Raw genomic sequence first — 21583 nt, 5'->3', positions numbered from 1 at the left:
CACAATTCTAATAAGCAGCCTTGTGGCACAAAATGTTTCTAAGCTGTAATTGTGTGCTACAGGTAATATATAGGATGTTAAATATCACCCTCATTTCTTCAGGCTATTTGTTTCTCACACATCTAATTTGTAGCATAAGTATATTTAGGTTTTTCCATGGGAGCACATTTTAAAATTTATTTCAACTGTTTCATTTTTATAATAGTAAAACTTAACAGCTGCAACTAGAATATCTAAATATTTTATCTACAGAAAGTCTCCTATAAGATTTAAGTATTACCATTCTTTATTATATGACAACTGATAACTATAAAGCAAGTAATAAGTAAAAAATTATTTGAACTAAAATTGTAAATAGAAAACAAAATATAGATATGTATCACCTTAGGTTACATCTAGGTTCCTAACAATGAAAGTAAATACTGCTTTTGCAAATTATTTTCCTATGATTCACATTTTCAGAGATGCTTTAATCTTCCTTTCTTAGGCCCCTTGCATGGATTCTGGGTCCTAGTAATTTCTTTTATTGCCTTACCTGTCCACTAAACAACATACTATAGGAACTCACTCTAATTCAAACATTTATTTTGATCTGTGCCTAATCCACCACAGCTATTTAAGAGATGCAACGAAGTGAAAATTTTAGCTTAGGTCTTCAAGAGACTACCAATCTAAGTAGGGAAGACAGTCATGCAAAACTGAATACCCTGCAGGCAAAATCAAGCAAGTGCTGTAACAGGTACCAGGAAGCATGCAATGAGCACACAAAGGAAGAAGCAGTAACTCTGCATGTATGGGGAAATCCTGGGTGAATCCTTTGGGAAACAGAAGAAATCTGTAATGTGAAACTATAGGGCCATGACCATTTACTGGTTTATTTGTTTTGAACATATTCAATTTTCTTTCTGGAAGGTTTTCTTAAAATGAGATACACCTTAGGCAAGAGACAGAACAACAGCAATCAAATCTGACATTCAATTATTTGGCAGAATTTCTGCTCTACCAGGCCTCATTACCCTCTCTTCCCACTTCTTTGGCCTATGATGTAAGCCTGCAAATGTCATTATAAGTGCATTGTTTAGCCTCACTCACATCTCAAAGGCTAAAAATGTTACTAATTTCGGGGCTAGCATTTCCAGCCATTTGTTGGTTTCTCTTCCACTGCATCATTAATTTGCCAGGTTGCCACAATTAATCTCTAGTATGTGGGACTTGAATATGTAAAATGACAAATTTACACTGGCAAAATTCTTTGAAATACTATTAAGAAACATGTGACATGGACAATCAACATTGCTATTAATGCTATAATAAACCACAAGCAGTATATACATGAAAAATTTGAAAGGTAATTTTCCTGTCAAATTTTAAAATACCTATCTTGGAAATAGACTTGCAATAATATAATATTTATTTCAGACAAATAATAGTTTTCAAACTATTGGGGGCAAAAACATGTTTGCATGCCTTTGGTTTTTAAGTTTTTATTACTATTTGCTTCAAAATTAAAAAAAAGAAAAAGAAAAAGATAATGCACCACTGGCCAGTGTGGTTGAGTTGATTGGGCTTCATCCCAAGTATCAAAAGGTTGCCAGTTCAATTCCAGGTCAGGGCACCTGCTCAAGTTACAGCTCCATCCCCAGTAGGGGGTTGGCAGGAGGCAGGTAATTGATGCTTCTTTCTCATCGATGTTTCTCTCTCTCTCTCTCTCTCTCTCTCTCTCTCTCTCTCTCTCTCTCTCCTTTTCTCTAAAAATCAATAATATATAGAAAGTGGCCAGATTATCATGATCTCTGAACATAAAACAATCTGGCCACTCAGTGTATATCCTATATAATAAAAGGCTAATATGCAAATAGGAGCTCAACCAGCAGGCAGGCCAGTCAACCGCCCATGTCCCCTCGCACTGGCCAGGCTGGCTGGACCCCACCCATGCACGAATTCATGCACCAGGCCTCATACACACACACACACACACACACACACACACACACACACACACACTAAGTGGCCAAATTATTATGCGTTCAGAGATCATAATAATCTGGCCACTCGCTCTGTGTGTGTGTGTGTGTGTGTGTGTGTGTGTGTGTGTGTGTGTATAGCAGCGTTTCCCAAAGTGTGGTACGCATACCCCCAGGGGTACGGGAAGAGTTTGGTGGGGGTACACGTTGCACCAGAGTTAGGTGGGGATATGCACTGCACCGTGCTTAGCTCATACTCATGAGAACCTAATTCTATGTTCTCATGAGTATGAGGGGTACTCAGCATTACGAAAATTATAGAAGGGGTACACATATGTCAAAAGTTTGGGAAACACTGGTGTATAGTAATTCAGCCTTAAAAGACTTGTATAAAATTAAAAATGCATTTAAAAATCTTGCCTTACCCAGCCAGTATTGCTCAGTGGTTGAGTGTCAACCTATGGACCAGAAGGTCACGGATCAATTCCTGGTCAGGCATATGGGTTGTGGACTTGATCTCCAGTTTGGATCATGCAGGAGGCAGCCAATCAATGATTCTCCCTCATCACCAATGTTTCTATCTCTCTCTCCCTCTCTGAAACCAATAAAACATTTTAAAAATAAAACTCTTGCCTGTTTTTAAAATACTCAGATTCCCAAATCCCAGATTGCAGTAAGAAAGAAACACAATCTAATTTTATTATTTTTTCAAAACCCTACAATTTTAAGAAATCTAAGTATGATAAAATTGACATAATCCACGTTTAAACACATACAATTCCTTCCTGAAATTCCTTTTTTTTTAATTTTAATGAGAAAAATGTCAGCCATGGACACATTTGTCTTTCATTTATATAGGTGCTTCTTGTTTTCTGATAAGTTTCCCCAAGGAACTTCACAAATTGTAAAAATGTAAACTAAATCAATAAATTTGTTCTAAATTACTTTGAGATTTGAAATTTGTTTCCTTACTTATAATTTCTAAGGGTCAAAATAACTTCTTACTCCCTAAAGTTGTCTCACTTTTGACTAGTTTTAGAGAAGAACAGGTTTTTATCTACAGTCCCTTTATGGTGAAGCTTTCCCTAAGCTACCCAAAAGTCATACAGTAGTCCCACCTTATCCATGAGGAGTATGTTACAGGATGCCCAGTGGATAGTACCAAATCCTATACATAATATGTTTTTCATATACATATACATATGCCTTTTAACTTAAAGGAAGCACTTTATGGATTCTTTTTGGCATATCTGAACTGCCAGCATCAATACTCTTGTGCTTTCGGGCTATTATTCAGTAAAATTGAGGTTACCCGAACACAAGCACTGCCACACCATGAAAGTAATTCTGATTATCTTAGATGGCTACTCAATGACTAACGGGTGGGCAGCATATAGGGGGACAAAGGGATGATTCACATTCCAGGTGGAAGGAGTGGGACTACATAAGACTTCATTATGCTACTCAGAACTGCATGCAATTTAAGACTCATTAATTGTTTATTTCTGGAATTTTCCATTTAATATTTTCAGACTGTGGTTGACTATGGGTAACTGAAACTGCCAAAAGCAAAACTGTGGATTGGGGCGGGGGGGGGGGGTGTTACTGTAGTAGATTTCAGAGGGTTATGCCTAGACAGAAAGCTAAAGGCTAAAATAGTATTCCATGTAAGCTCACTGGTGTTAAATGCAAATGTTGCGCACGCACATGCATGCGCGCGCGCACACACACACACACACACACACACACACACAATATCAAAGTTTGGGGTGCATGTATTCCTGAGAAAATGATCGATTCTAATGGGATCATGGGAGTTCAAAACATCAAATGAGACTGAGAGGACAGCTGTGAAGAAAAAAAGTACATGAGGGAGACAATGTGTTGCAGAATTCTAAAAGGAAAGAGAACACAGAGTTGAGTAAGACTGGAATTAATAGAGGGGGTGGGGGTGTAAGGGAAATTTTGGAATAGTTAGGAAACTGAGGATCCAAATTAAAAGTTATTCAATGGTTGGTTGATTGGTTGATTTTCTTGTGTGGTAAGACCAGGAGATATCAGTTGAGTTAGGACATAAAACTATGAGAAGTTTTCAATGGAGGAAAGGGAGTGATGTTACTATAATAGAAGAGAGCACTATACACAGTGGTTGAGAACACAGACTTTGGAATCAGATAGAGTCAGGTTCAAATTCAAGTGCTGTCATGTATTAACTGTTACTGAGCAAGTTATTTAACCTCTCTAAGTCCTGTTATTTCCTGATTGTAATATAAGTGAAATGTCTTCAACTTTACATAGTTGTTAAAAAGATTAAATGCGATAACATCCTATATAATAAAGGCTAATATGCAAATCGACTGAAAGGCAGAACAACCAGTTGCTATGACACACACTGACCACAAGGGGGATGATGCTCAACACAGAAGCTGCCCCCTAGTGGTCAATGTGTGGCTGGTGAGTGCAGCAGTGGTGACGGGATCCTCTCCTGACTCCAAGGCAGCGCTAAGGATGTCTAATTGTGGGAAGTGGGCCTAAGCCATCAGTTGGACATTCCCTGAGGGCTCCTGGACTGTGAGAGGGCACAGGCCAGGCTGAGGGACACCCCCCCTGAGTGCATGAATTTCATGCACTAGGCCTCTAGTATAAAATATTTGGACAAGTCTAGCACATACAAAACATGTTATTATTATTATGATTAAGAAATGTAACTAGTAGTATGTTGGGGGCATATTTGAAAAAGGGGTCAATCTAAGATAAAAATAAACTGTGTGTGTGTTTCTCTAATACTGATATTGTGTTACTCTTATAGTTTTTGTTGCATAGTTCCATAGTTCTTCATCTTATGGAAATATGCCCAAAACTTAACAGAAGGCAGATAATTTGAGACTTTATACCGCAAAATTATTATTTTATTATTGGGTGCCTTGAAACTATGTGCTTCTTAACATAAAACTAAAATGAATCAATTTATATATACTTATGGATCCCTTCTATTGTGAAAACTGCAGTGACAATCCCAGGCAATGTGAGAAGACCTGTGTTCTAACTCTAGTTCCAGCTCTGTATAATAAAATTTTGGAGGTTACTAAAATATCTAGTACAAGTTATAGCTCAAAATCTATGGACTCTCTGGACCAGCCAATTCCGTAAGTCTAATGTAGGCAGTGAGAGAAGATGTGATGGTATCAGCTTTAATGGTTCAATAATAACCAGTTAAAATTGTTTAGGACGAATGGATGGGCATCAGTTATAAAGCTGTGTATTTTACCACTCCTAATCTTTTAAAGACTAAGACATTATGCAAAGGGTAAGTTAAGTCACTGGTGGTTACTGTGGCTTTCTATAAAAAAAATGGTTAAATACAGGCAATCTTTGACTCTTGCATTTCAACTAAAGCTATATGGTAAATGGAGTTGTGGCAATAAGTTTAGAGGTGTTTGAAAAGAAATGGCTACTTAACTGGTAGTTGGTTCCAAGTCAGTGGGGATATTGAGATACAAGTTTCTCTCTCATTTCTTGGGAGAGTATACAAGAGACTAAAGTATCTGATAGGGGTTGGATGACTTCTAAAGATCCCTTCCAGCTCTATGGTCTCATGGTAAGCATCAATTTACATTGTTCTTCTTCAGTCATTTATAACCCTTATAAGTAGAGTTCAACCTTATGATAATTTACTTTCTAAAGTATTTTGGATAAGGATCCCTATCCCCTGACTCAGTCTGACTCCAAATGGCCTAAAAATACTCCTCTCACTACCAATCATCATCGGCAACTTCTATAGGTTCAAATACACTGGCAGTAAGAAAAGATGACAAACCAAAGCTACAGAATCAGACAGAAATAGAAGAGAGTAGAAATGGTTGTCAGGATCAAGTAAAGTTACCAGAAAGAGGTAAGACCGGTTTCTGTTTATTTGCTTTGATGTGGCTTGGTAAACTACTGCTGAGGGCAATTTCAAAAGGGAGAGACAAACATGTAAAGTTAATCAGTACAATCCAGTGTGTTAAGTGTTATAATAGAGGCCTGAACAAAGTGTTGTGAGAACACAGAGACTGACCAGTTTTGCTGGGAACCATCAGTGAAATGTCATGGAGGAAGTAATGAGCAAGCTGAGTCTTGAAGGATGAGTAGGAGTTGACTGGGTGGAAATGGAGAGAGGCATGGTTGTCAGAGAAAAAAAAATACATTCAAAGCCAGAGAGACACAAAGACTATATTTGGGAAGTAGTGAATAACTGTGCATAGCTGGAGTGTGAGGTTAAGGCCTTATATGCTGTGCTTCTTAAAAAGGATGGAATTAGGAGGTTGGGGAGAGGCAGAGCCAGACAGTGAATGATGGCATTGTAGGACATTGGTTTCACACTCTGGGTGAAATTTAAGTTTTGGAATAACTGGTTTTTACTCTAGACAAGATGGCTAGACATGGAGGGGGGATTCTTCTCTCAAGTATAAGGATTAACAATAATTGAGAGGAGTCTAGTCATGCCAGTAGGTGTGTTTGTGCCCATTTTGGCTAATGGGATAAGTGTGCTGCTCTGAGCAACAATAAAAGCTGAGAATGAAGAGGAAGATGCAACAGTATGGGAGGGCACATATGCTTAGACAAGAGACACACATCTTAAGGAGCTGACATGAGACACAGGAGCATCTCAATAACCATTAATGATAGCTTTAAAATGCATTTAAAAATGTAATATGCCTTAAAAAGTGCAATGGCATTTTAGAAACTTGTAAATTTAACAATCATCCTTCTATCGCTTAAGTACTTATGAGTCACTACAGCTAAAATCCACTATTATCTGAGATGACTCCCATCTTAACCACAATTTCTAATGACAGGTGGAAACTCAGGAAAGGGGAACTAATAAACATTTCTTCTCTGAGGCCAGGTATCTAACCAAAAATCTCCCTTTGTTCACAGCAATTTCAGGCCTGTTGAAACCCAACCTATGTTCTCAGTTCCACTGCCATTCCAGAAGAGCTCCCCCCGCCCCATCATGTTGGCTGTCTTTAGAGGACTTTTGAAAAATAATTAACATTTTAAAACATTTTCATTTTTTCTTTTGAATTCAAAGCAATTATTATTGGAGTTATTAACTATTTGGTAAGTTTGCTAAGTTTTGGGCACTCTGAATACAGCATGCTTCATATGCTGAGATGATGCTGAAGATTTGGGTACGATACTGAATCACCCACATGCTCCTTGTAATCAATTGTCTAGCGTTTAGGGTGCAGTCTATGATATGGAGCAAAACAAAGCAAAATGGCCCAAATGGGGATCAGATCCATGATCTCATTAGCAGCAGAGTCTAAAGAGAAGTGTGTGGTTATTTACTGTTCTTCATATGCAACACACATTTCAAAGGTTTAGCGGACTTTTTCAGACCCCTTAGCCAGGGAGCAACAGGTTGTCTAGAATGCCTTAGGTTTAAAGCAGCCTGTGGAATTTAAAAGAGATTCTCTTTTCTCCCTTCCTCATTGAAGTAGCAATAGTTAGAGCCTTTTAGCCATTTTTTTAATTGGATTGTCTTCCTGGTGTTGAGTTGTATATGTTTTGAACATGTTTTGGAAATTAACACTTTATCACATGTTTCATTGCCAAATATGTTCTCACACAACAATCTTTTCATTTTGTTGATGGCTTTTTTTTGTGCATAAGCTTTTTAGTTTGATGTAGTCCCATTTTTTAATTTTTTAATTTGTTTCCCTTGCCCTATGAGGGGTATTGGCAAAAATATTGCTATAAGAAATGTCTGAGATTTTGCTGCCTATGATTTTTTCTAGAACTGTTATGGTTTCATGACTTACATTTAAATCTTTTATCCATTTTTAGTTTATTCTGGTGTATTGTGTAAGTTGGTAGTCTAATATCATTTTTTTCACCTGTCCAACACCATTTATTGAAGGTACCGTCTTTACCCCATTATATGCTCTTGACTACTTTGTCAAATATTAAATATTAATTGAGGGGACTGGGGCTGGGTAGAGGTGGGCAAAGTGGGGGTGAAATTGAGGATTATCTGTAATAGTGTCAACAGTAAAAATAAAAACAAATAAATAAATAAATACAGCTGGAACCTTTTAAATCAGCTTTGTGTAACATGAAAATAGGTGGGTGTAGCAACGGGAAGTTGAGTTCTGGGCAATCCCTTTAATTAACGCTTCTGAAGAATTTATTTTATGACTTTTTAAATCTCTTTCACTGCTAGCAAGGGCAAAAATGTTTGCATTTTAATATATAATTTAAAAATGAGGGCCCTGGCCTGTGGCTCAGTTGGTTGAGTGTTATCCTGCACACCAAAAGGTCTCCAGTTCAATTCCCAGTCAGGACACAGTCAGGTTTGTGGGTTCAATGCCAGGCTGGAGTGTATGCAAGAGGCAACTGATTGATGTTTCTATTCACATCAATGTTTCTCTCTCTCTCCCTCTCCCTTCTTTCTCTAAAATCAATAAAAACATAGGTGTTGTTGTTTTTTTTTTTTTTTTAATGAGAGTTAAAAATATTAGACAAGAACATGCTAATCTAGTTTGAATGATGAAACCTATAGTTTCAATGTTACAGGATACTTCTCTGAGCTGAAGTAAAATTGAAAATTTTTCTGAACATTAGACTAACTGTAAATCTATATTTTATTAATCTAATGTATTTTCACTTTTAAGTTTTAAACTACTGATAATGCATTTTGATATTAATAATTAGAACTTCATTCTCAATAGAATGTATTAGACACCATTTTCATCTTTAAATTTCTTAGCACCTATAAAATTCTTATTGCAATAGAACTTTTTTTAAAGCTACCATTTGTATGTCTATTTTATTTGTTATATAAGTCTGGATTTTTCAATTCCTATTCTTAACAAACAGCTCAGATAATGTAGCTCTTGGAGACAAGCCTTTTATAGTGAATGCTTGTTCTTTATTTAAAATGTTAGAGAGAATGTAAAAAACAAACAAACTAGAAGTTGTTTCTAAGATAAATATATTTATAACACAAGATAAAGAGTTAACAACAATTAAGTGTTTAACTGTTAAAGAACACTAAATTTTTATCAATAATGAAATGGAATTTTTCTCAATGTTCTACTTTGAGTGTTTACATTTGAGGTAGTATGAAGTTTGAGGAAGAGCAAAGATCATGGAGAAGGGCTTTGTTTCTTTGCCTTTTAAGTAAATCTTTTAAAAGTATTTTCTCATGTCCTAAAGTAACTAAATATCTAATATTAAATTGCTGCACAACACTTCAACATTAACTTATCCTAAAGTACTCAAATTACTCGCAACATTGTCCTCTAAAAGTGGTTAAGAGCATATTATTTGCATGTTTTAAACAGGAATAATTGGCTTGAGCATTCATTGGCTTAAGTATTCTTCTAGAATACTAAGACACAAATCTCTGCTCTTATTCTTTCAGATCCTAATGACTCAAATACTTTAGACACTTATATGTAAATGCTCAGAAAAAAAGTAAATATACCATTAAATGCCTACAATTTGATTTTAGACCATATCTAATATAATAATGATTTCATGTAATATTTGTATTCTAATTTATTTTCACCGCTTCAGTCTTTCCTCTGAAAAAAATGAAAAACATCTCAAGCAACAATTCTTAGGGGGAAAAAGGCAGATATTAGTTTACTGAACTGAAATGAAATATGAAATTCACTTTAATTGAACATTAGGAAAGCGAAATCTAAACTATTTTTTTTTTCTATTTTTTCTTTCTTTCTTTTTTTAAAAATTTTTTCTATTGAGTATTTTTCAGGGCTATAATACAACTGGTCTAGCTACTCTTTGGTGAAGTGTGTGTGTGTGTGTGTGTGTGTGTGTGTGTGTGTACAATCTTTTAAGTGTACTCTATGTCTGAGGTTTTCATTTTTTTTCACAGCAAATTCATTTTCCCCTTCAAATATTTGTTAGCAATCTCTCAAAATACTGAACACTTTGTATATGGCAGTTTGATAATAAAATTTATAAATATGCTACTAATTTTGGACTTTTTTGTCCATGTAGGATAAAAACAAGCCAAAAAGTTATATAGAGTATTTTGCTTTTACTCAGAGTGAACTATGAATGGACTAAAATAATTTCATAAATTGCTTTACATATATTTCTGCATTTAAAAAAGATATTTGTGCCAAAACCGGTTTGGCTCAGTGGATAGAGCATCAGCCTGCGGACTGAAAGGTCCCAGGTTCGATTCCGGTTAGGGGCATGTGACTTGGTTTCAGGCACATCCCCAGTAGGGGGTGTGCAAGAGGCAGCTGATCGATGTTTCTCTCCCAATGATGTTTCTAACTCTCTATCCCTCTCTCTTCCTCTCTGTAAAAAAAAACAACAAAAACCAATAAAAAAAGATACTTGTATTTTTAAATATAATTTTATTGATTTCAGAGAGGAAGGGAGAGGGATAGAGAAATAGAAACATCAATGATGAGAGAGAATCATTCATTGGCTGTCCACAACTCCAGCATGTGCCTGCAACCCTAGCCCTTGGCCGGAATCAAACCTGGGACCCTTTAGTCCACAGGCCGACACTCTATCCACCGAACCAAACCAGATAGGGCTATTTCTGCTTTTATTACAAGATGTAGAGTATCTGTTCATCCAGTATCATCATCACCTCCTCTGCCTCTTTGGCAAAAAATCACTTCCTACCTAGGATTATAATTATTGTTTTCTTTTGTAAGTTTTATGTTTTGAATTTTTTCATCTTTATTTTTCTTTTTTAGGATTATAATTATTTATATAACTTTATCTCTCTCCTACTATATTATAAATTCTTGAGGCAAAATTTAGATGAGATTTGCAGGATGAATATTTAAACATGATTAAAGGGGGAAAGTTGCAGCCTCCTATGAGAAAAATGGTAAAGTTTAGTTAGATATAAGAATGGGGTCAATTTCTTGTAGTTTACCCTCTCCTTATGAACCAAGAGCAAAAGCCCATTTTCTGCTTCTACTATACCTTCACTTTTTTACAAATGGCCTTTTCTGCCTTTCTACAAAAACAATTGTGCCTGTAGCGCTTGATCAAAGCAGCATAGGGACTTCAACTGGAGACTCTGAATATCTGAAACATGTGATGAGGAATTAGAATTTGATATATTCACTATACTTAATTCCTATGGCAATCAGTGCTATATGAATCAGATCATTCTTTATAACTCAGGAGCTATTATCCATAAAGGGAATGTTTCTTACTCGTTAGTCATTCTTTCCACATCCTGCTGGCTATTTTCTGGCCACCTCTCTTCACATTAGCTCAACCACAGATAATGAAGGATTGCATTAAACTAGCAGCTAAAATGAAAATTCTAGAGTTCCACAGGTTATATTTAACTGTCCTATCTTATCCTATGGATAATTTTGAGTGAAGGGTATATAACAATCTAGGTTCCGAGCTATATCTTAAATTAAATGCTTATAAAATCTGACAAACAGTTTCTCATTTGGTACTTTATACACTGCAACTAACAAGTTAGGTATAAGTTTTAGTAAGCAGACCATCTTCCCTTTTGTAAAAAGGCAACAATATGTAGACTGTAAACTAAGCTAATTAACTTGCAATGTGTTTTTGATACAGCTAATTTATTTCTTTAAAAAGCATATTTTAGCCAGGAATATTGTCACAGCCACTTGCCAAAAATCATCTGGCCTTAACATCTCCAAAATGAGCTTTCATGACAATAGTGTACAGTCAGAAGTGACTCATGTACAGCTTTTCTTTTCATAAGAAAAATCAATATGGGTGATGCTACTGTGAGAACTGATATTAAATTTGGTAGTGGGGGGACATTTTTACAATGAGCCAAGTTTAGTTACCTAAAATAACCCTATATAATAAAACCCTAATATACAAATCGACGGAACAAGGGAACAGCTGGTCACTATGACAGGTACTGACCACCAGGGGGAAGATGCTCAACACAGGAGTTCCCCCCTGGTGGTCAGTGCACTCCCACAGAGGGGGAGTGCTGCTCAGCCAGAAGCGGGGCTCATGGCTGGTGAGCAGCGCTAAAGGAGAAGGCCTAAGCCGGCAGGCAGACACCCCCTGAGGGGGTCTGAGGGACCCCTCCTCCTCCCACCCACCCCCTTACAGGAATGTCATGCACCGGGCCTCTAGTAAAGAATAATAATGATCACAAAATAGTCTACCCAAAGTGGGGGGGTATAAATTACACTGCTTACAATGGTTTTAAATTCATAGAGAAAAGTGACAGATTATAACACCAAAATATAAAAGCAATGTGTTTTACAACAAATTTATAATCACTTAGAAATACCAATCTAGCCAGGACCTATTAGCTATTTCTACTACCTCAAGAAGACTAATAGTAAGTGAACAGATGTAACATGCAATCAATCTCTCTCTCTCTCTCTCTCTCTCTCTCTCTCTCTCTCTCTCTCTCTCTCTCTCTGTCTGTCTGTCTGTCTCATCTCTCTATCTCACACACACCTCACTCACACAAAACAAAACAAAACTCCAAAACAAAACATACAATATTTTATGTGGTCACACTGTTTCCTAGAAAGGAACAAACTTCCATTGCTAATTTTTCAGAATTAAGCAGTTCAACAAAGTAGCATATCAAGCTCTAGACACCTCCCACACCTGCATAATTATTTCATTATAAAGAGCTCCAAGTGCAATAAAGTAAACCAGAAGAAAGTCTTTTAAGTTTGAGGATAGACCACACTTTTCTTTTATGAAATAAGAACATATTAATCACTTATATGTATTATAATCACTTAGAATCCACATTCCTTTTACGAAATAAGAACCCATCTACTAACAACTTATATATGATTTTCATTCTTGAAAAATTACTACCAACTTGAATTTTCACAAAGAAATAAATCTACACTTTTGTGAACAATTTATTGGCCAACAATTTTAAGGAATATTCTTTGACTGTGACTTTTGTGTTCATCTGTATGAGTTTTAATTCACTTATCTATAAAAGTATATAATCTAAGTAAGGGATGAAATAAATTGTCTATTTTTTTTTAACATGAAAAGCCGTAAATGTAAATAGCTTGATAAATTCTATGAATTATTCTTCTTCAACTGGGATGAAGAATATTTCTACTTTGAAATTTTGACTACTAATAGCTGTGGACTTTAATTTGTCACCATGGATAAACTTCTATCAATAATTCTGAGTTCTCCTTCCTGCTTCTTACTAGTATTTGCTATAATCTTTCCTGCTTTTACACAGTCTCCAAGGACAAGGAAAGAATAGTCTATTTCATAGTTCCATGTTATAAATCTTTTTACAAAGTTTTCCTGCAGAAACTATGCATTTTTACAATGAGTAGTAAATCCTCAGCCTATTTATACAGTTTTACTTCAATCTAAAATAAAAAATTCAACCAAGAGAACATACACATTGACTATGATAAAAGTTTTAATTTTAAAACAGTATGTTTATAAATAAAAACTTAAACTAGGAGAGGCAGTTTATGTTAAAAGTAGCTGTTCATTTTTTTATATTTAGGTTTCAGGGATTAAGGGACCACAAACAAACTAGATCATTGTCTTCTATAAAATGGTTAGCTTTTTAAAAGAAAAAAAAAAAAGGGTACTTGTAAAGGCGGGGGTGGGGGGTTGGGGGGGTGGGGGGTGGGGGTAAGAGATTAACCAAAGGACTTCTATGCATGCATATTAGCATAACAAATGGACACAGACTGGGGAGGCGGGGGGCTTGTCCTGGGGAGTGGGAATGGCCTGGGAAGGGTCCATGAGGGAAAAAGGGGACACATGTATGTAATACTTTAAACAATAATAAAAAACATCTGCTAAGTAGAAAATACAACTGATAATTGTCTAGCAGACACAAAGAGAAGTTTTAAAGGTCATAGTTAATAGGGGGAAAAACATCACAAATTAAAACAAAACACAAACAATTTCATATGTATTGTTTAAAGTTTCTTTTAAAAATCAATCATAACATGGTAATATTAGGGGTAATTGGGTAGCAGATATAAGGGAATTCTATGTACCATTTTTGCAGCTTTTCTATAATTCTAAAATTAGTTTATTGATCTCTTTGTCTATTCCTGCATCAATTCCACACTCTTAAACCCTGTAATATTATGAGACTGATGAGCTGCCTACTGCGCTAAGGAGGCGGTTAAACCCTGTAATATTATAATAAAATTTGATATTTGGAAAATTAAAGTACTCAAACAAGTATTTGTATACATGTGTTCACAGCAATATTATTTTCAATTGCCAAAAATTGGAAGCCACTCAAGTGTCCATATATGGATGAATGGATCAACAAAATGTGGTAGGTACATTTAATGGAATATTATTCAGCCTTAAAAGGAAAAGAAATTCTAACACATTCTACAACATGGATGAACCTTGAAGACATTATGCTAAATGAAATAAGCCAGTTACAAAAGGACAAATATTGTATATGAGGTACCTAGAAGAGTTATAGTCATAGAGACAGAAAGTAGAATGAAAGTTGTCAAAGCTGTGGGAGGGGGAAATGGGGGGTTAATGTTTAGTGGATATAGAATTTCAGTTGAGGAAGATGAAAAAGTTCTAGAGATGAATGGTGATGATGATGATGCACATCAAAGAAACTTAAGTACATAGAACTATACAATTAAAATTGGTTAGAATGATAAATTTTATGTTATGTATACTTTATAATAAAAAAAAGGTTACAGCTGAGTAATATTCTGAAAAATGAACAGCAGTCTAATCACAGTTGCAGATAGTAAAAAAAAAACAGATTTTTAAAAAGATACCTGTACCTATGGAGTCTTTAATTTCATTATTTTTCATTTTGCTTTCTCCTTCCTTTTTATCCCCAGCCGCTAAATTCATTTTATTCTATTTGTAAATTTTGTGATTTAAGGGTTTTTAAGATTGGAAGGATAGACTACAAGAATCATCAATCATCATGTTAAGAAAAAGAGTATTCTTCTTGGAGTCTAGTCCATTATTTGCATGTAGCCAAAGAACACAATTTCATACTATATAGTATTATGCTTTTGTAATAAGCGTTATCCTTTTCTACAATATTAATCCAAGTGAATTTTCTTCTGACTACTCTATACAAACCCAAGTTATATACTTTTTATAATCCCATCTATGGATTTCCTAAAATCTAAAATATAACAAAATTTTAATCTTAACTCTTAACTAGAATTTTTAAAGAATTATTGATCCAAGATTTATATAATTATAGTAATCTGCTTTCAAGTTTATCTTTTTCATGAAGCTGAAAAATATATATTCTTAGAAAAATATATATTGTCTCATCTTAAATGTAGTAGTTAAGAGCTTAGACTTTGCAGTGAGATGGCCTGATTTGAATCCCAGTTCTACCACTTAATACTTACTATGTGTAAATGGGTAAAATATTTAAATTCTATACATCTTAGTTTCTAGAAGGAAAGGAAAGTGGGAGGATGTAGAAGCAGGTAAAGGAGAATAAATGGTAATGGAAGGAGACCGGACTTGGAGTGTACCCTTGGAACCTATATAATTTTGTTATATAACATGTTAATCCAATAAATTCAATAAATTCAAGATAAGAGTTGTTGTGAGAAACATGCATATAAAGCTCCTTTGCAGTGTCTGACATTTAGTAAGGTTCTTAATAAATGGAAGCAATTAACAACAATAATCATAACAGCAGTAACAACAGCAACAGCATGTAGAAATAATATGTGCCCTGTTGGACTGAAAGAAATACTGTAACTTTTAAAAATTATGCCACAATTTTGATTCTGAAATGAAAAAAGGAGCAACTGCATATTATAAGACTTGTTTTCTTTTGTTCTCTTCTAAATATCTTCTTATTATCATATTAAGCAAAAGAAATTAAACAAAACAAAAATAAGAAAACCAGGTATGTATATGTACACACACACACACACACACACACACACACACACACACGTCTAATATGATATATACAATTTCAAGAAGTTATATAAAAACATGAGGAAAAAGTTGAAAAGTAAACAGGAAGAGACATACATAGACTAAAATGAGGGTAATCATGTATACAAATGTAGAAAATTTTCAAGTTCAACTATCTGAACAATTCAGTTACATTATTATAATATATATATATATGTGTGTGTGTGTGTGTGTGTGTGTGTGTGTGTATATATATATATATATATATATATATATATATATACACACACTGTAATTCTTCTGGTAATTACCCTTGGAGACAGATCCACAAGTCCAGCAAAGTTGGATATTTTCATACTTATCAATTTAGGCCAAAAAAAACCAAAACACCCACCCATATTTTCTTTAAATAAAACCGAATTGCTACTACAGTTACAACTACTAATAAAAACTTATAAAGTATAATATTTTATACTGGGATTTCTGGCATATTTCATTAGAAAGTACTAGAGTTTCCATACTATCAAAGCAGACTCCCCAACCACAAAGAAAAAGAAAAAAAAATAAAACAGAATGAATGTATCTGAAAATATATTCCTTAGAACACTAATGGCATAAGATATTGAAGAGGAAGGAGGAAAGGGTTCAATAGTAAAATAAATAAATAAATAAATAAATAAATAAATAAATAAATAAATAAAAGCTGAAGTCTGGGAAGTCTCTCTCTCTCTCTCTCTCTCTCTCTCTCTCTCTCTCTCTCTCTCTCTCTCTCAGAAATGAACAATACTGTGAGCATAAAAGGTTCTGCAAAGTCCTGCAGGGATCAGGTCTATTTAAATTTGTTTAACCAGTGCTTCCAAAATATATTTGGCCATAGAATCCTTTTCTTCAGGCAAAACCAAGGAACCAGTCAGTGTTCCTAATAACAAATTATATTAGGAAATGCATAATAAATTGCCTTGATTAGCTATTAAAAGTGTAATTTCATATGCACCTGTCCCAAAGACATGGTCACAGGCAGAATCTGCTAAAGTCTCCAACTCATTTTAAGACTTGAGCAAATTCTGCCAATAAATTCAATAAATTTAAAAAAATTAGTTCATGGTATTTCACATCAGGGGAAAAACTAACATCCCTAGACTAGCATTTAGACTATCTTTAGCAAGTTGTACTTATTTTTTTTTCTTTTTTCTGGGCTTCATTACAAGCTAGGAAAATTCTGTAGCTTTGAGCTCCACCTTCAAATAAAAGAACACTAAGCTCAATTACCAGCATTTTATCAACTGGTGTTATGAGCTGCATTTATGTGATTCTACAATAAATAATGAATGTTCCACAGCCTTAATCCTGAAGCAAAATAGTGCTTGATTATTACTTCATTCCCCTAAGATCTCTCTAACATCCCTATTTTGCACATAGCACAAAATACATACAGCAATTACTACTTTATCCACTGGAGGTTAAGCAACTTGCCTTAAGTACCAATAGTCAGGAGAGACCAATTTCTTGTTGGACGGACACTTGTACATATTACAACTATAGAAATTATATTAATTAATCGCTCTGAAATATAAACAAAAACAGGAAATTCCTTTACTAATAGCTTATTATTTAAGGAATTTTCTTCTTTTGAAATAATTTTGGAACACAATTTGCTAGATATCAAAACTTGAAACTAAAAAAATCAGTTGGCAAGCTAGATAGCTTTTGGTGAGTTGAAAAAATTAAGAACCAAGTCCTAAAAACTGTAATGAGGCATTCATTACTTTGTCTTTGTGTTAGATTTGTTTCATCTAACGCAAAGACAAAGTAATGCATGTTGCAATTAATTCTGGATAAAGTGTGAATGTGAATGATTATGCTGCCAGGCTATGGTATCATTTTATTCCTAGGTTACTGGTTCCATTTAAAAATACATAAAAGTATAACAAAATGTGCAAGATGAAATAGGCATCAATACTTTATAAAAAGTCTAACAGAAGATACAATGACTAAAATTGTGGAAATAATACATTTTGGTAACGTATGGACATTTGGTCATTGATTTGAAAACGAAACCAAATAATCTGGTATTGAAAGAAAAGAAACACTTTAAAACATCTATGGTAGAATACATGTAATCACAGTATTTTATATTATGATAATATATATCAATAATATTTTACCAGAGATATGGCAAATGGTCGAAGAAAAATATTGAACATGAAAAGAGTCAAGAATATTGACAATTCAGTAAAGGGAAATGAATTAAATAATCAGGTTCAAGTTTTGTAAGTTGTTGGTTATTTTTTTAATGTAGAAACAGAGGTAACAAAAATTGATCTTCACCTGGTAAGTGTGTACTCCCTGAGTCCTGAATGCAAATTCATGGCAGAAAAAGTACCTATGCATCCACGCAATCTTTTGTCTCGACCAATCTTCCACGTTACAAACAGTGGGCTGTAATGGAAGATAAAAACAGGGTAAATCAATCAATTCAACTTAAGTATTTATTGAGCATTTTCTATATGCAAAGTTAGATGCCTGAGATATAAAGACCAAATGACAAAGCCAAATAAGACTGCATTTAGCAATAATTACAGCTACAATATATTGAGCATACCCTATGTTAGGCAGCACAATAAATGTTTTAAACAAATCATCTGTTAGCCTCATCAACACCTCTAAGAGGCTAGTGCTATTACTAACATTTCTATTTTAGGTATGAGGCAATCTCACAGTTCATACATGAAGTAGGAACTCCAACCTGAACAATCCTGACCATAGGACCTTAACCATAATATCCAAAATGCCATCATAACTGACTGCCTGATTCCTCATTTAAATGTCAAGTTACTGGTTGATTCATAAGTCTAGTTTAAAAAATCTTGGGGTAAATCACCAATTTTAATAAATACTTAACTGAATATATTGGGAAAAATCGCTGTAAAAGGTGCTACAGGAAATACAAAGTTGCCTAAAACATAGTTGTTGCTCTCTAGGAGCCAATACAGAAGGCAAGCATGTTCATAGTAAACTGCTATAAATTAAGTTACTGGGATAGAAGAAAATTTCATTAAACTTGATCATCTTCAGCTTGGTTTATAAAAATGAGTAAGGTTTGGAGATGAAGGACAACAGCAAACATTAACAGTAATTCTTTGAAACCAGAAAATTTAATTTAAATTTTAGATAAAATTATTGCCAATAAGTATGATCTCTCAAGCATCAACTACAAAAGGACTGGTATAAACAGTAATATAATTATATAGTTTTAAATGAAGTTTAATACAGTAAATGTTTGGATTCTGTAGCAAACCACTGACAGCCTCACTTATTGGTTAAGTCTAAAAGCAATGATTTTCATCAGAAGCTACTTTATATGTTTTATGAAATAAATTAATTTACACACATTAGGACATTTTGTAAAATAATAAACACCTATAGTTGGGGATGGCTCATGTTAATATGAGTAATGACAGTATTGTTAGTATCATGTAATAGATTTCAATTTCCTAAAAATTTAAATTTTAGGGGAACATACCATATGTCATTTTTGTGATAATGTGCTGTTGAGTTGGAGAATACATTATTTATTTAAAGTAGCCTCTAGTGAGTCAGCAGAGGTTGAATAGATATCCTGTTGAAGCACTTCAATTACCCATCTCAAACATTTAAATTGTGCTGCTGAGTTCTCTAGCCAGGCTAATGAAGAAACAAAGAGAGAGGACTCAAATAAACAAAATCAGAAACGAAAGAGGTGAAATAACAACAGACCCTGCTGAAATACAAAGGATTGTTACAAAATACTACAAACAACTCTATTCCAACAAACTGAACAACCTGGAGGAAATGGACATATTCCTAGAAAAATACAACTTTCCAAAACTCAATCAGGAAGAATCTAAAAATCTCAATAGAAAAGTAACTTGGGAAGAAATTGAAACAGTCATCAAAAAGCTTCCAGCAAACAAAAGCCCAAGGCCAGATGGCTTCACAGGAGAGTTTTTTTTTTTGTTGTTGTTGTTTTTTAATATTTTTTTATTGATTTTTCACAGAGAGGAAGAGGATAGAGAGTTAGAAACATCGATGAGAGAGAATCATCGATCAGCTGCCTCTTGCACACCCCCCACTGGAGATGCGCCCGCAACCAAGGTACATGCCCTTGACCGGAATCGAACCCGGGACCTTTCAGTCCCCAGGCCGACGCTCTATCCGCTGAGCCAAACCGGTCCCGGCTTCACAGGAGAGTTTTACCAAACATTCAAGGAAGAACTAAAACCTATCCTCCTCAGACTATTCCAAAAAATTCAAGAGGAAGGAACACTTCCAAACTCCTTCTATGAAGCCAGCATCACCCTAAAACCAAAACCAGATAAAGACAACTCAATGAAAGAGAATTACAGGCCAATATCCCTCATGAACATAGATGCCAAAATCCTCAACAAAATTCTAGCAAATCAGCTCCAGCAGAGCATCACAAAGATTATACACCATGACCAAGTAGAATTTATTCCAGGAATGCAAGGATGGTACAATATCTGCAAATCAATAAACGTAATACATCACATAAACAAACTGAAAGACAAAAATCATATAGTCATATCATTTGATGCAGAAAAAGCATTTGATAAAATCCAACACCCTTTCCTGATAAAAACTCTCAACAAGGTGGGAGTACAAGGATCATACCTCAACATAATAAAAGCTATATATAATAAACCCACAGCCAACATCATACTCAATGGGAAAAACCTAAAACCATTCCCTCTAAGAACAGGAACAAGACAGGGATGCCCACTCTCGCCACTCCTCTTTGACATAGTACTGGAAGTACTAGCCATTGCAATTAGACAAGAAGTGGAAATAAAAGGCATCCAAATTGGAAAAGAAAAAGTAAAATTATCCTTATTTGCAGATGACATGATATTGTACATAAAAATCCCAAAAGACTCCATTAAAAAACTAATTGACTTAATAAATGAATTTGGCAATGTAGCAGGATACAAAATTAATGCCAAGAAATCTATGGCATTTCTATACACCAACAGCGAACTTATAGAAACAGAGACTAAAAAAGCAATTCCATTTACCATAGCACCAAAAAAATTAAGATACCTAGGAATAAACTTAACTAAGGAAGTAAAGGACCTATATGCGGAAAACTACATGACACTAAAAAAAGAGATAGAGGAAGATGTAAACAGATGAAAGAACATACCATGTTCATGGATTGGTAGAATCAACATCATCAAAATGTCCATACTTCCTAAAGCAATCTATAGGTTCAAAGCACTCCCCATTAAAATACCAACGGCATATTTCAGTGATCTAGAAAGAACTCTCCAAAAGTTCATTTGGAACAATAAAAGACCCCGAATAGCCACAGCAATCCTGAAAAAGAAGAGTAAAGTAGGAGGGATCTCAATACCAGACCTCAAACTGTATTACAAAGACACTGTTCTCAAAACAGCCTGGTACTGGCACAAGAACAGACATATAGATCAATGGAATCGAATCAAGAACCCAGATATCAACCCAAATCACTATACTCAATTAATATTTGACAAAGGGAGCACAAATATACAATGGAGTCCAGACAGTCTCTTCAATAAATGGTGTTGGGAAAATTGGACAGATACATGCAAAAGAATGAAACTAGATCACCAACTTATACCATACACAAAAATAAACTCCAAATGGATACAGGACTTAAACATCATACGGGAAACCATAAAAATTCTAGAAGC

General features: G+C 34.7%; 1 protein-coding gene across 2 annotated transcripts in view; it reads right to left on the bottom strand.

Moving 5' to 3' along the window:
- Positions 1-21583, bottom strand: part of AMMECR1 (AMMECR nuclear protein 1) — a 131498-nt gene that overhangs the window by 53828 nt on the left and 56087 nt on the right. For both annotated transcript variants that reach the window (XM_084870500.1, XM_084870499.1), the window contains exon 2: positions 18183-18293. In XM_084870500.1, the coding sequence (XP_084726626.1) occupies positions 18183-18293 (111 nt within the window). The remainder of the gene's footprint in view (positions 1-18182; positions 18294-21583) is intronic.

Source organism: Pipistrellus hanaki, assembly GCF_964339955.1.
Source record: "Pipistrellus hanaki genome assembly, chromosome: X".
Taxonomy (NCBI): Eukaryota; Metazoa; Chordata; class Mammalia; order Chiroptera; family Vespertilionidae; genus Pipistrellus; species Pipistrellus hanaki.
Note: the sequence above shows the minus strand (reverse complement) of the source record. Positions and strands in the feature narration are given on the sequence as shown.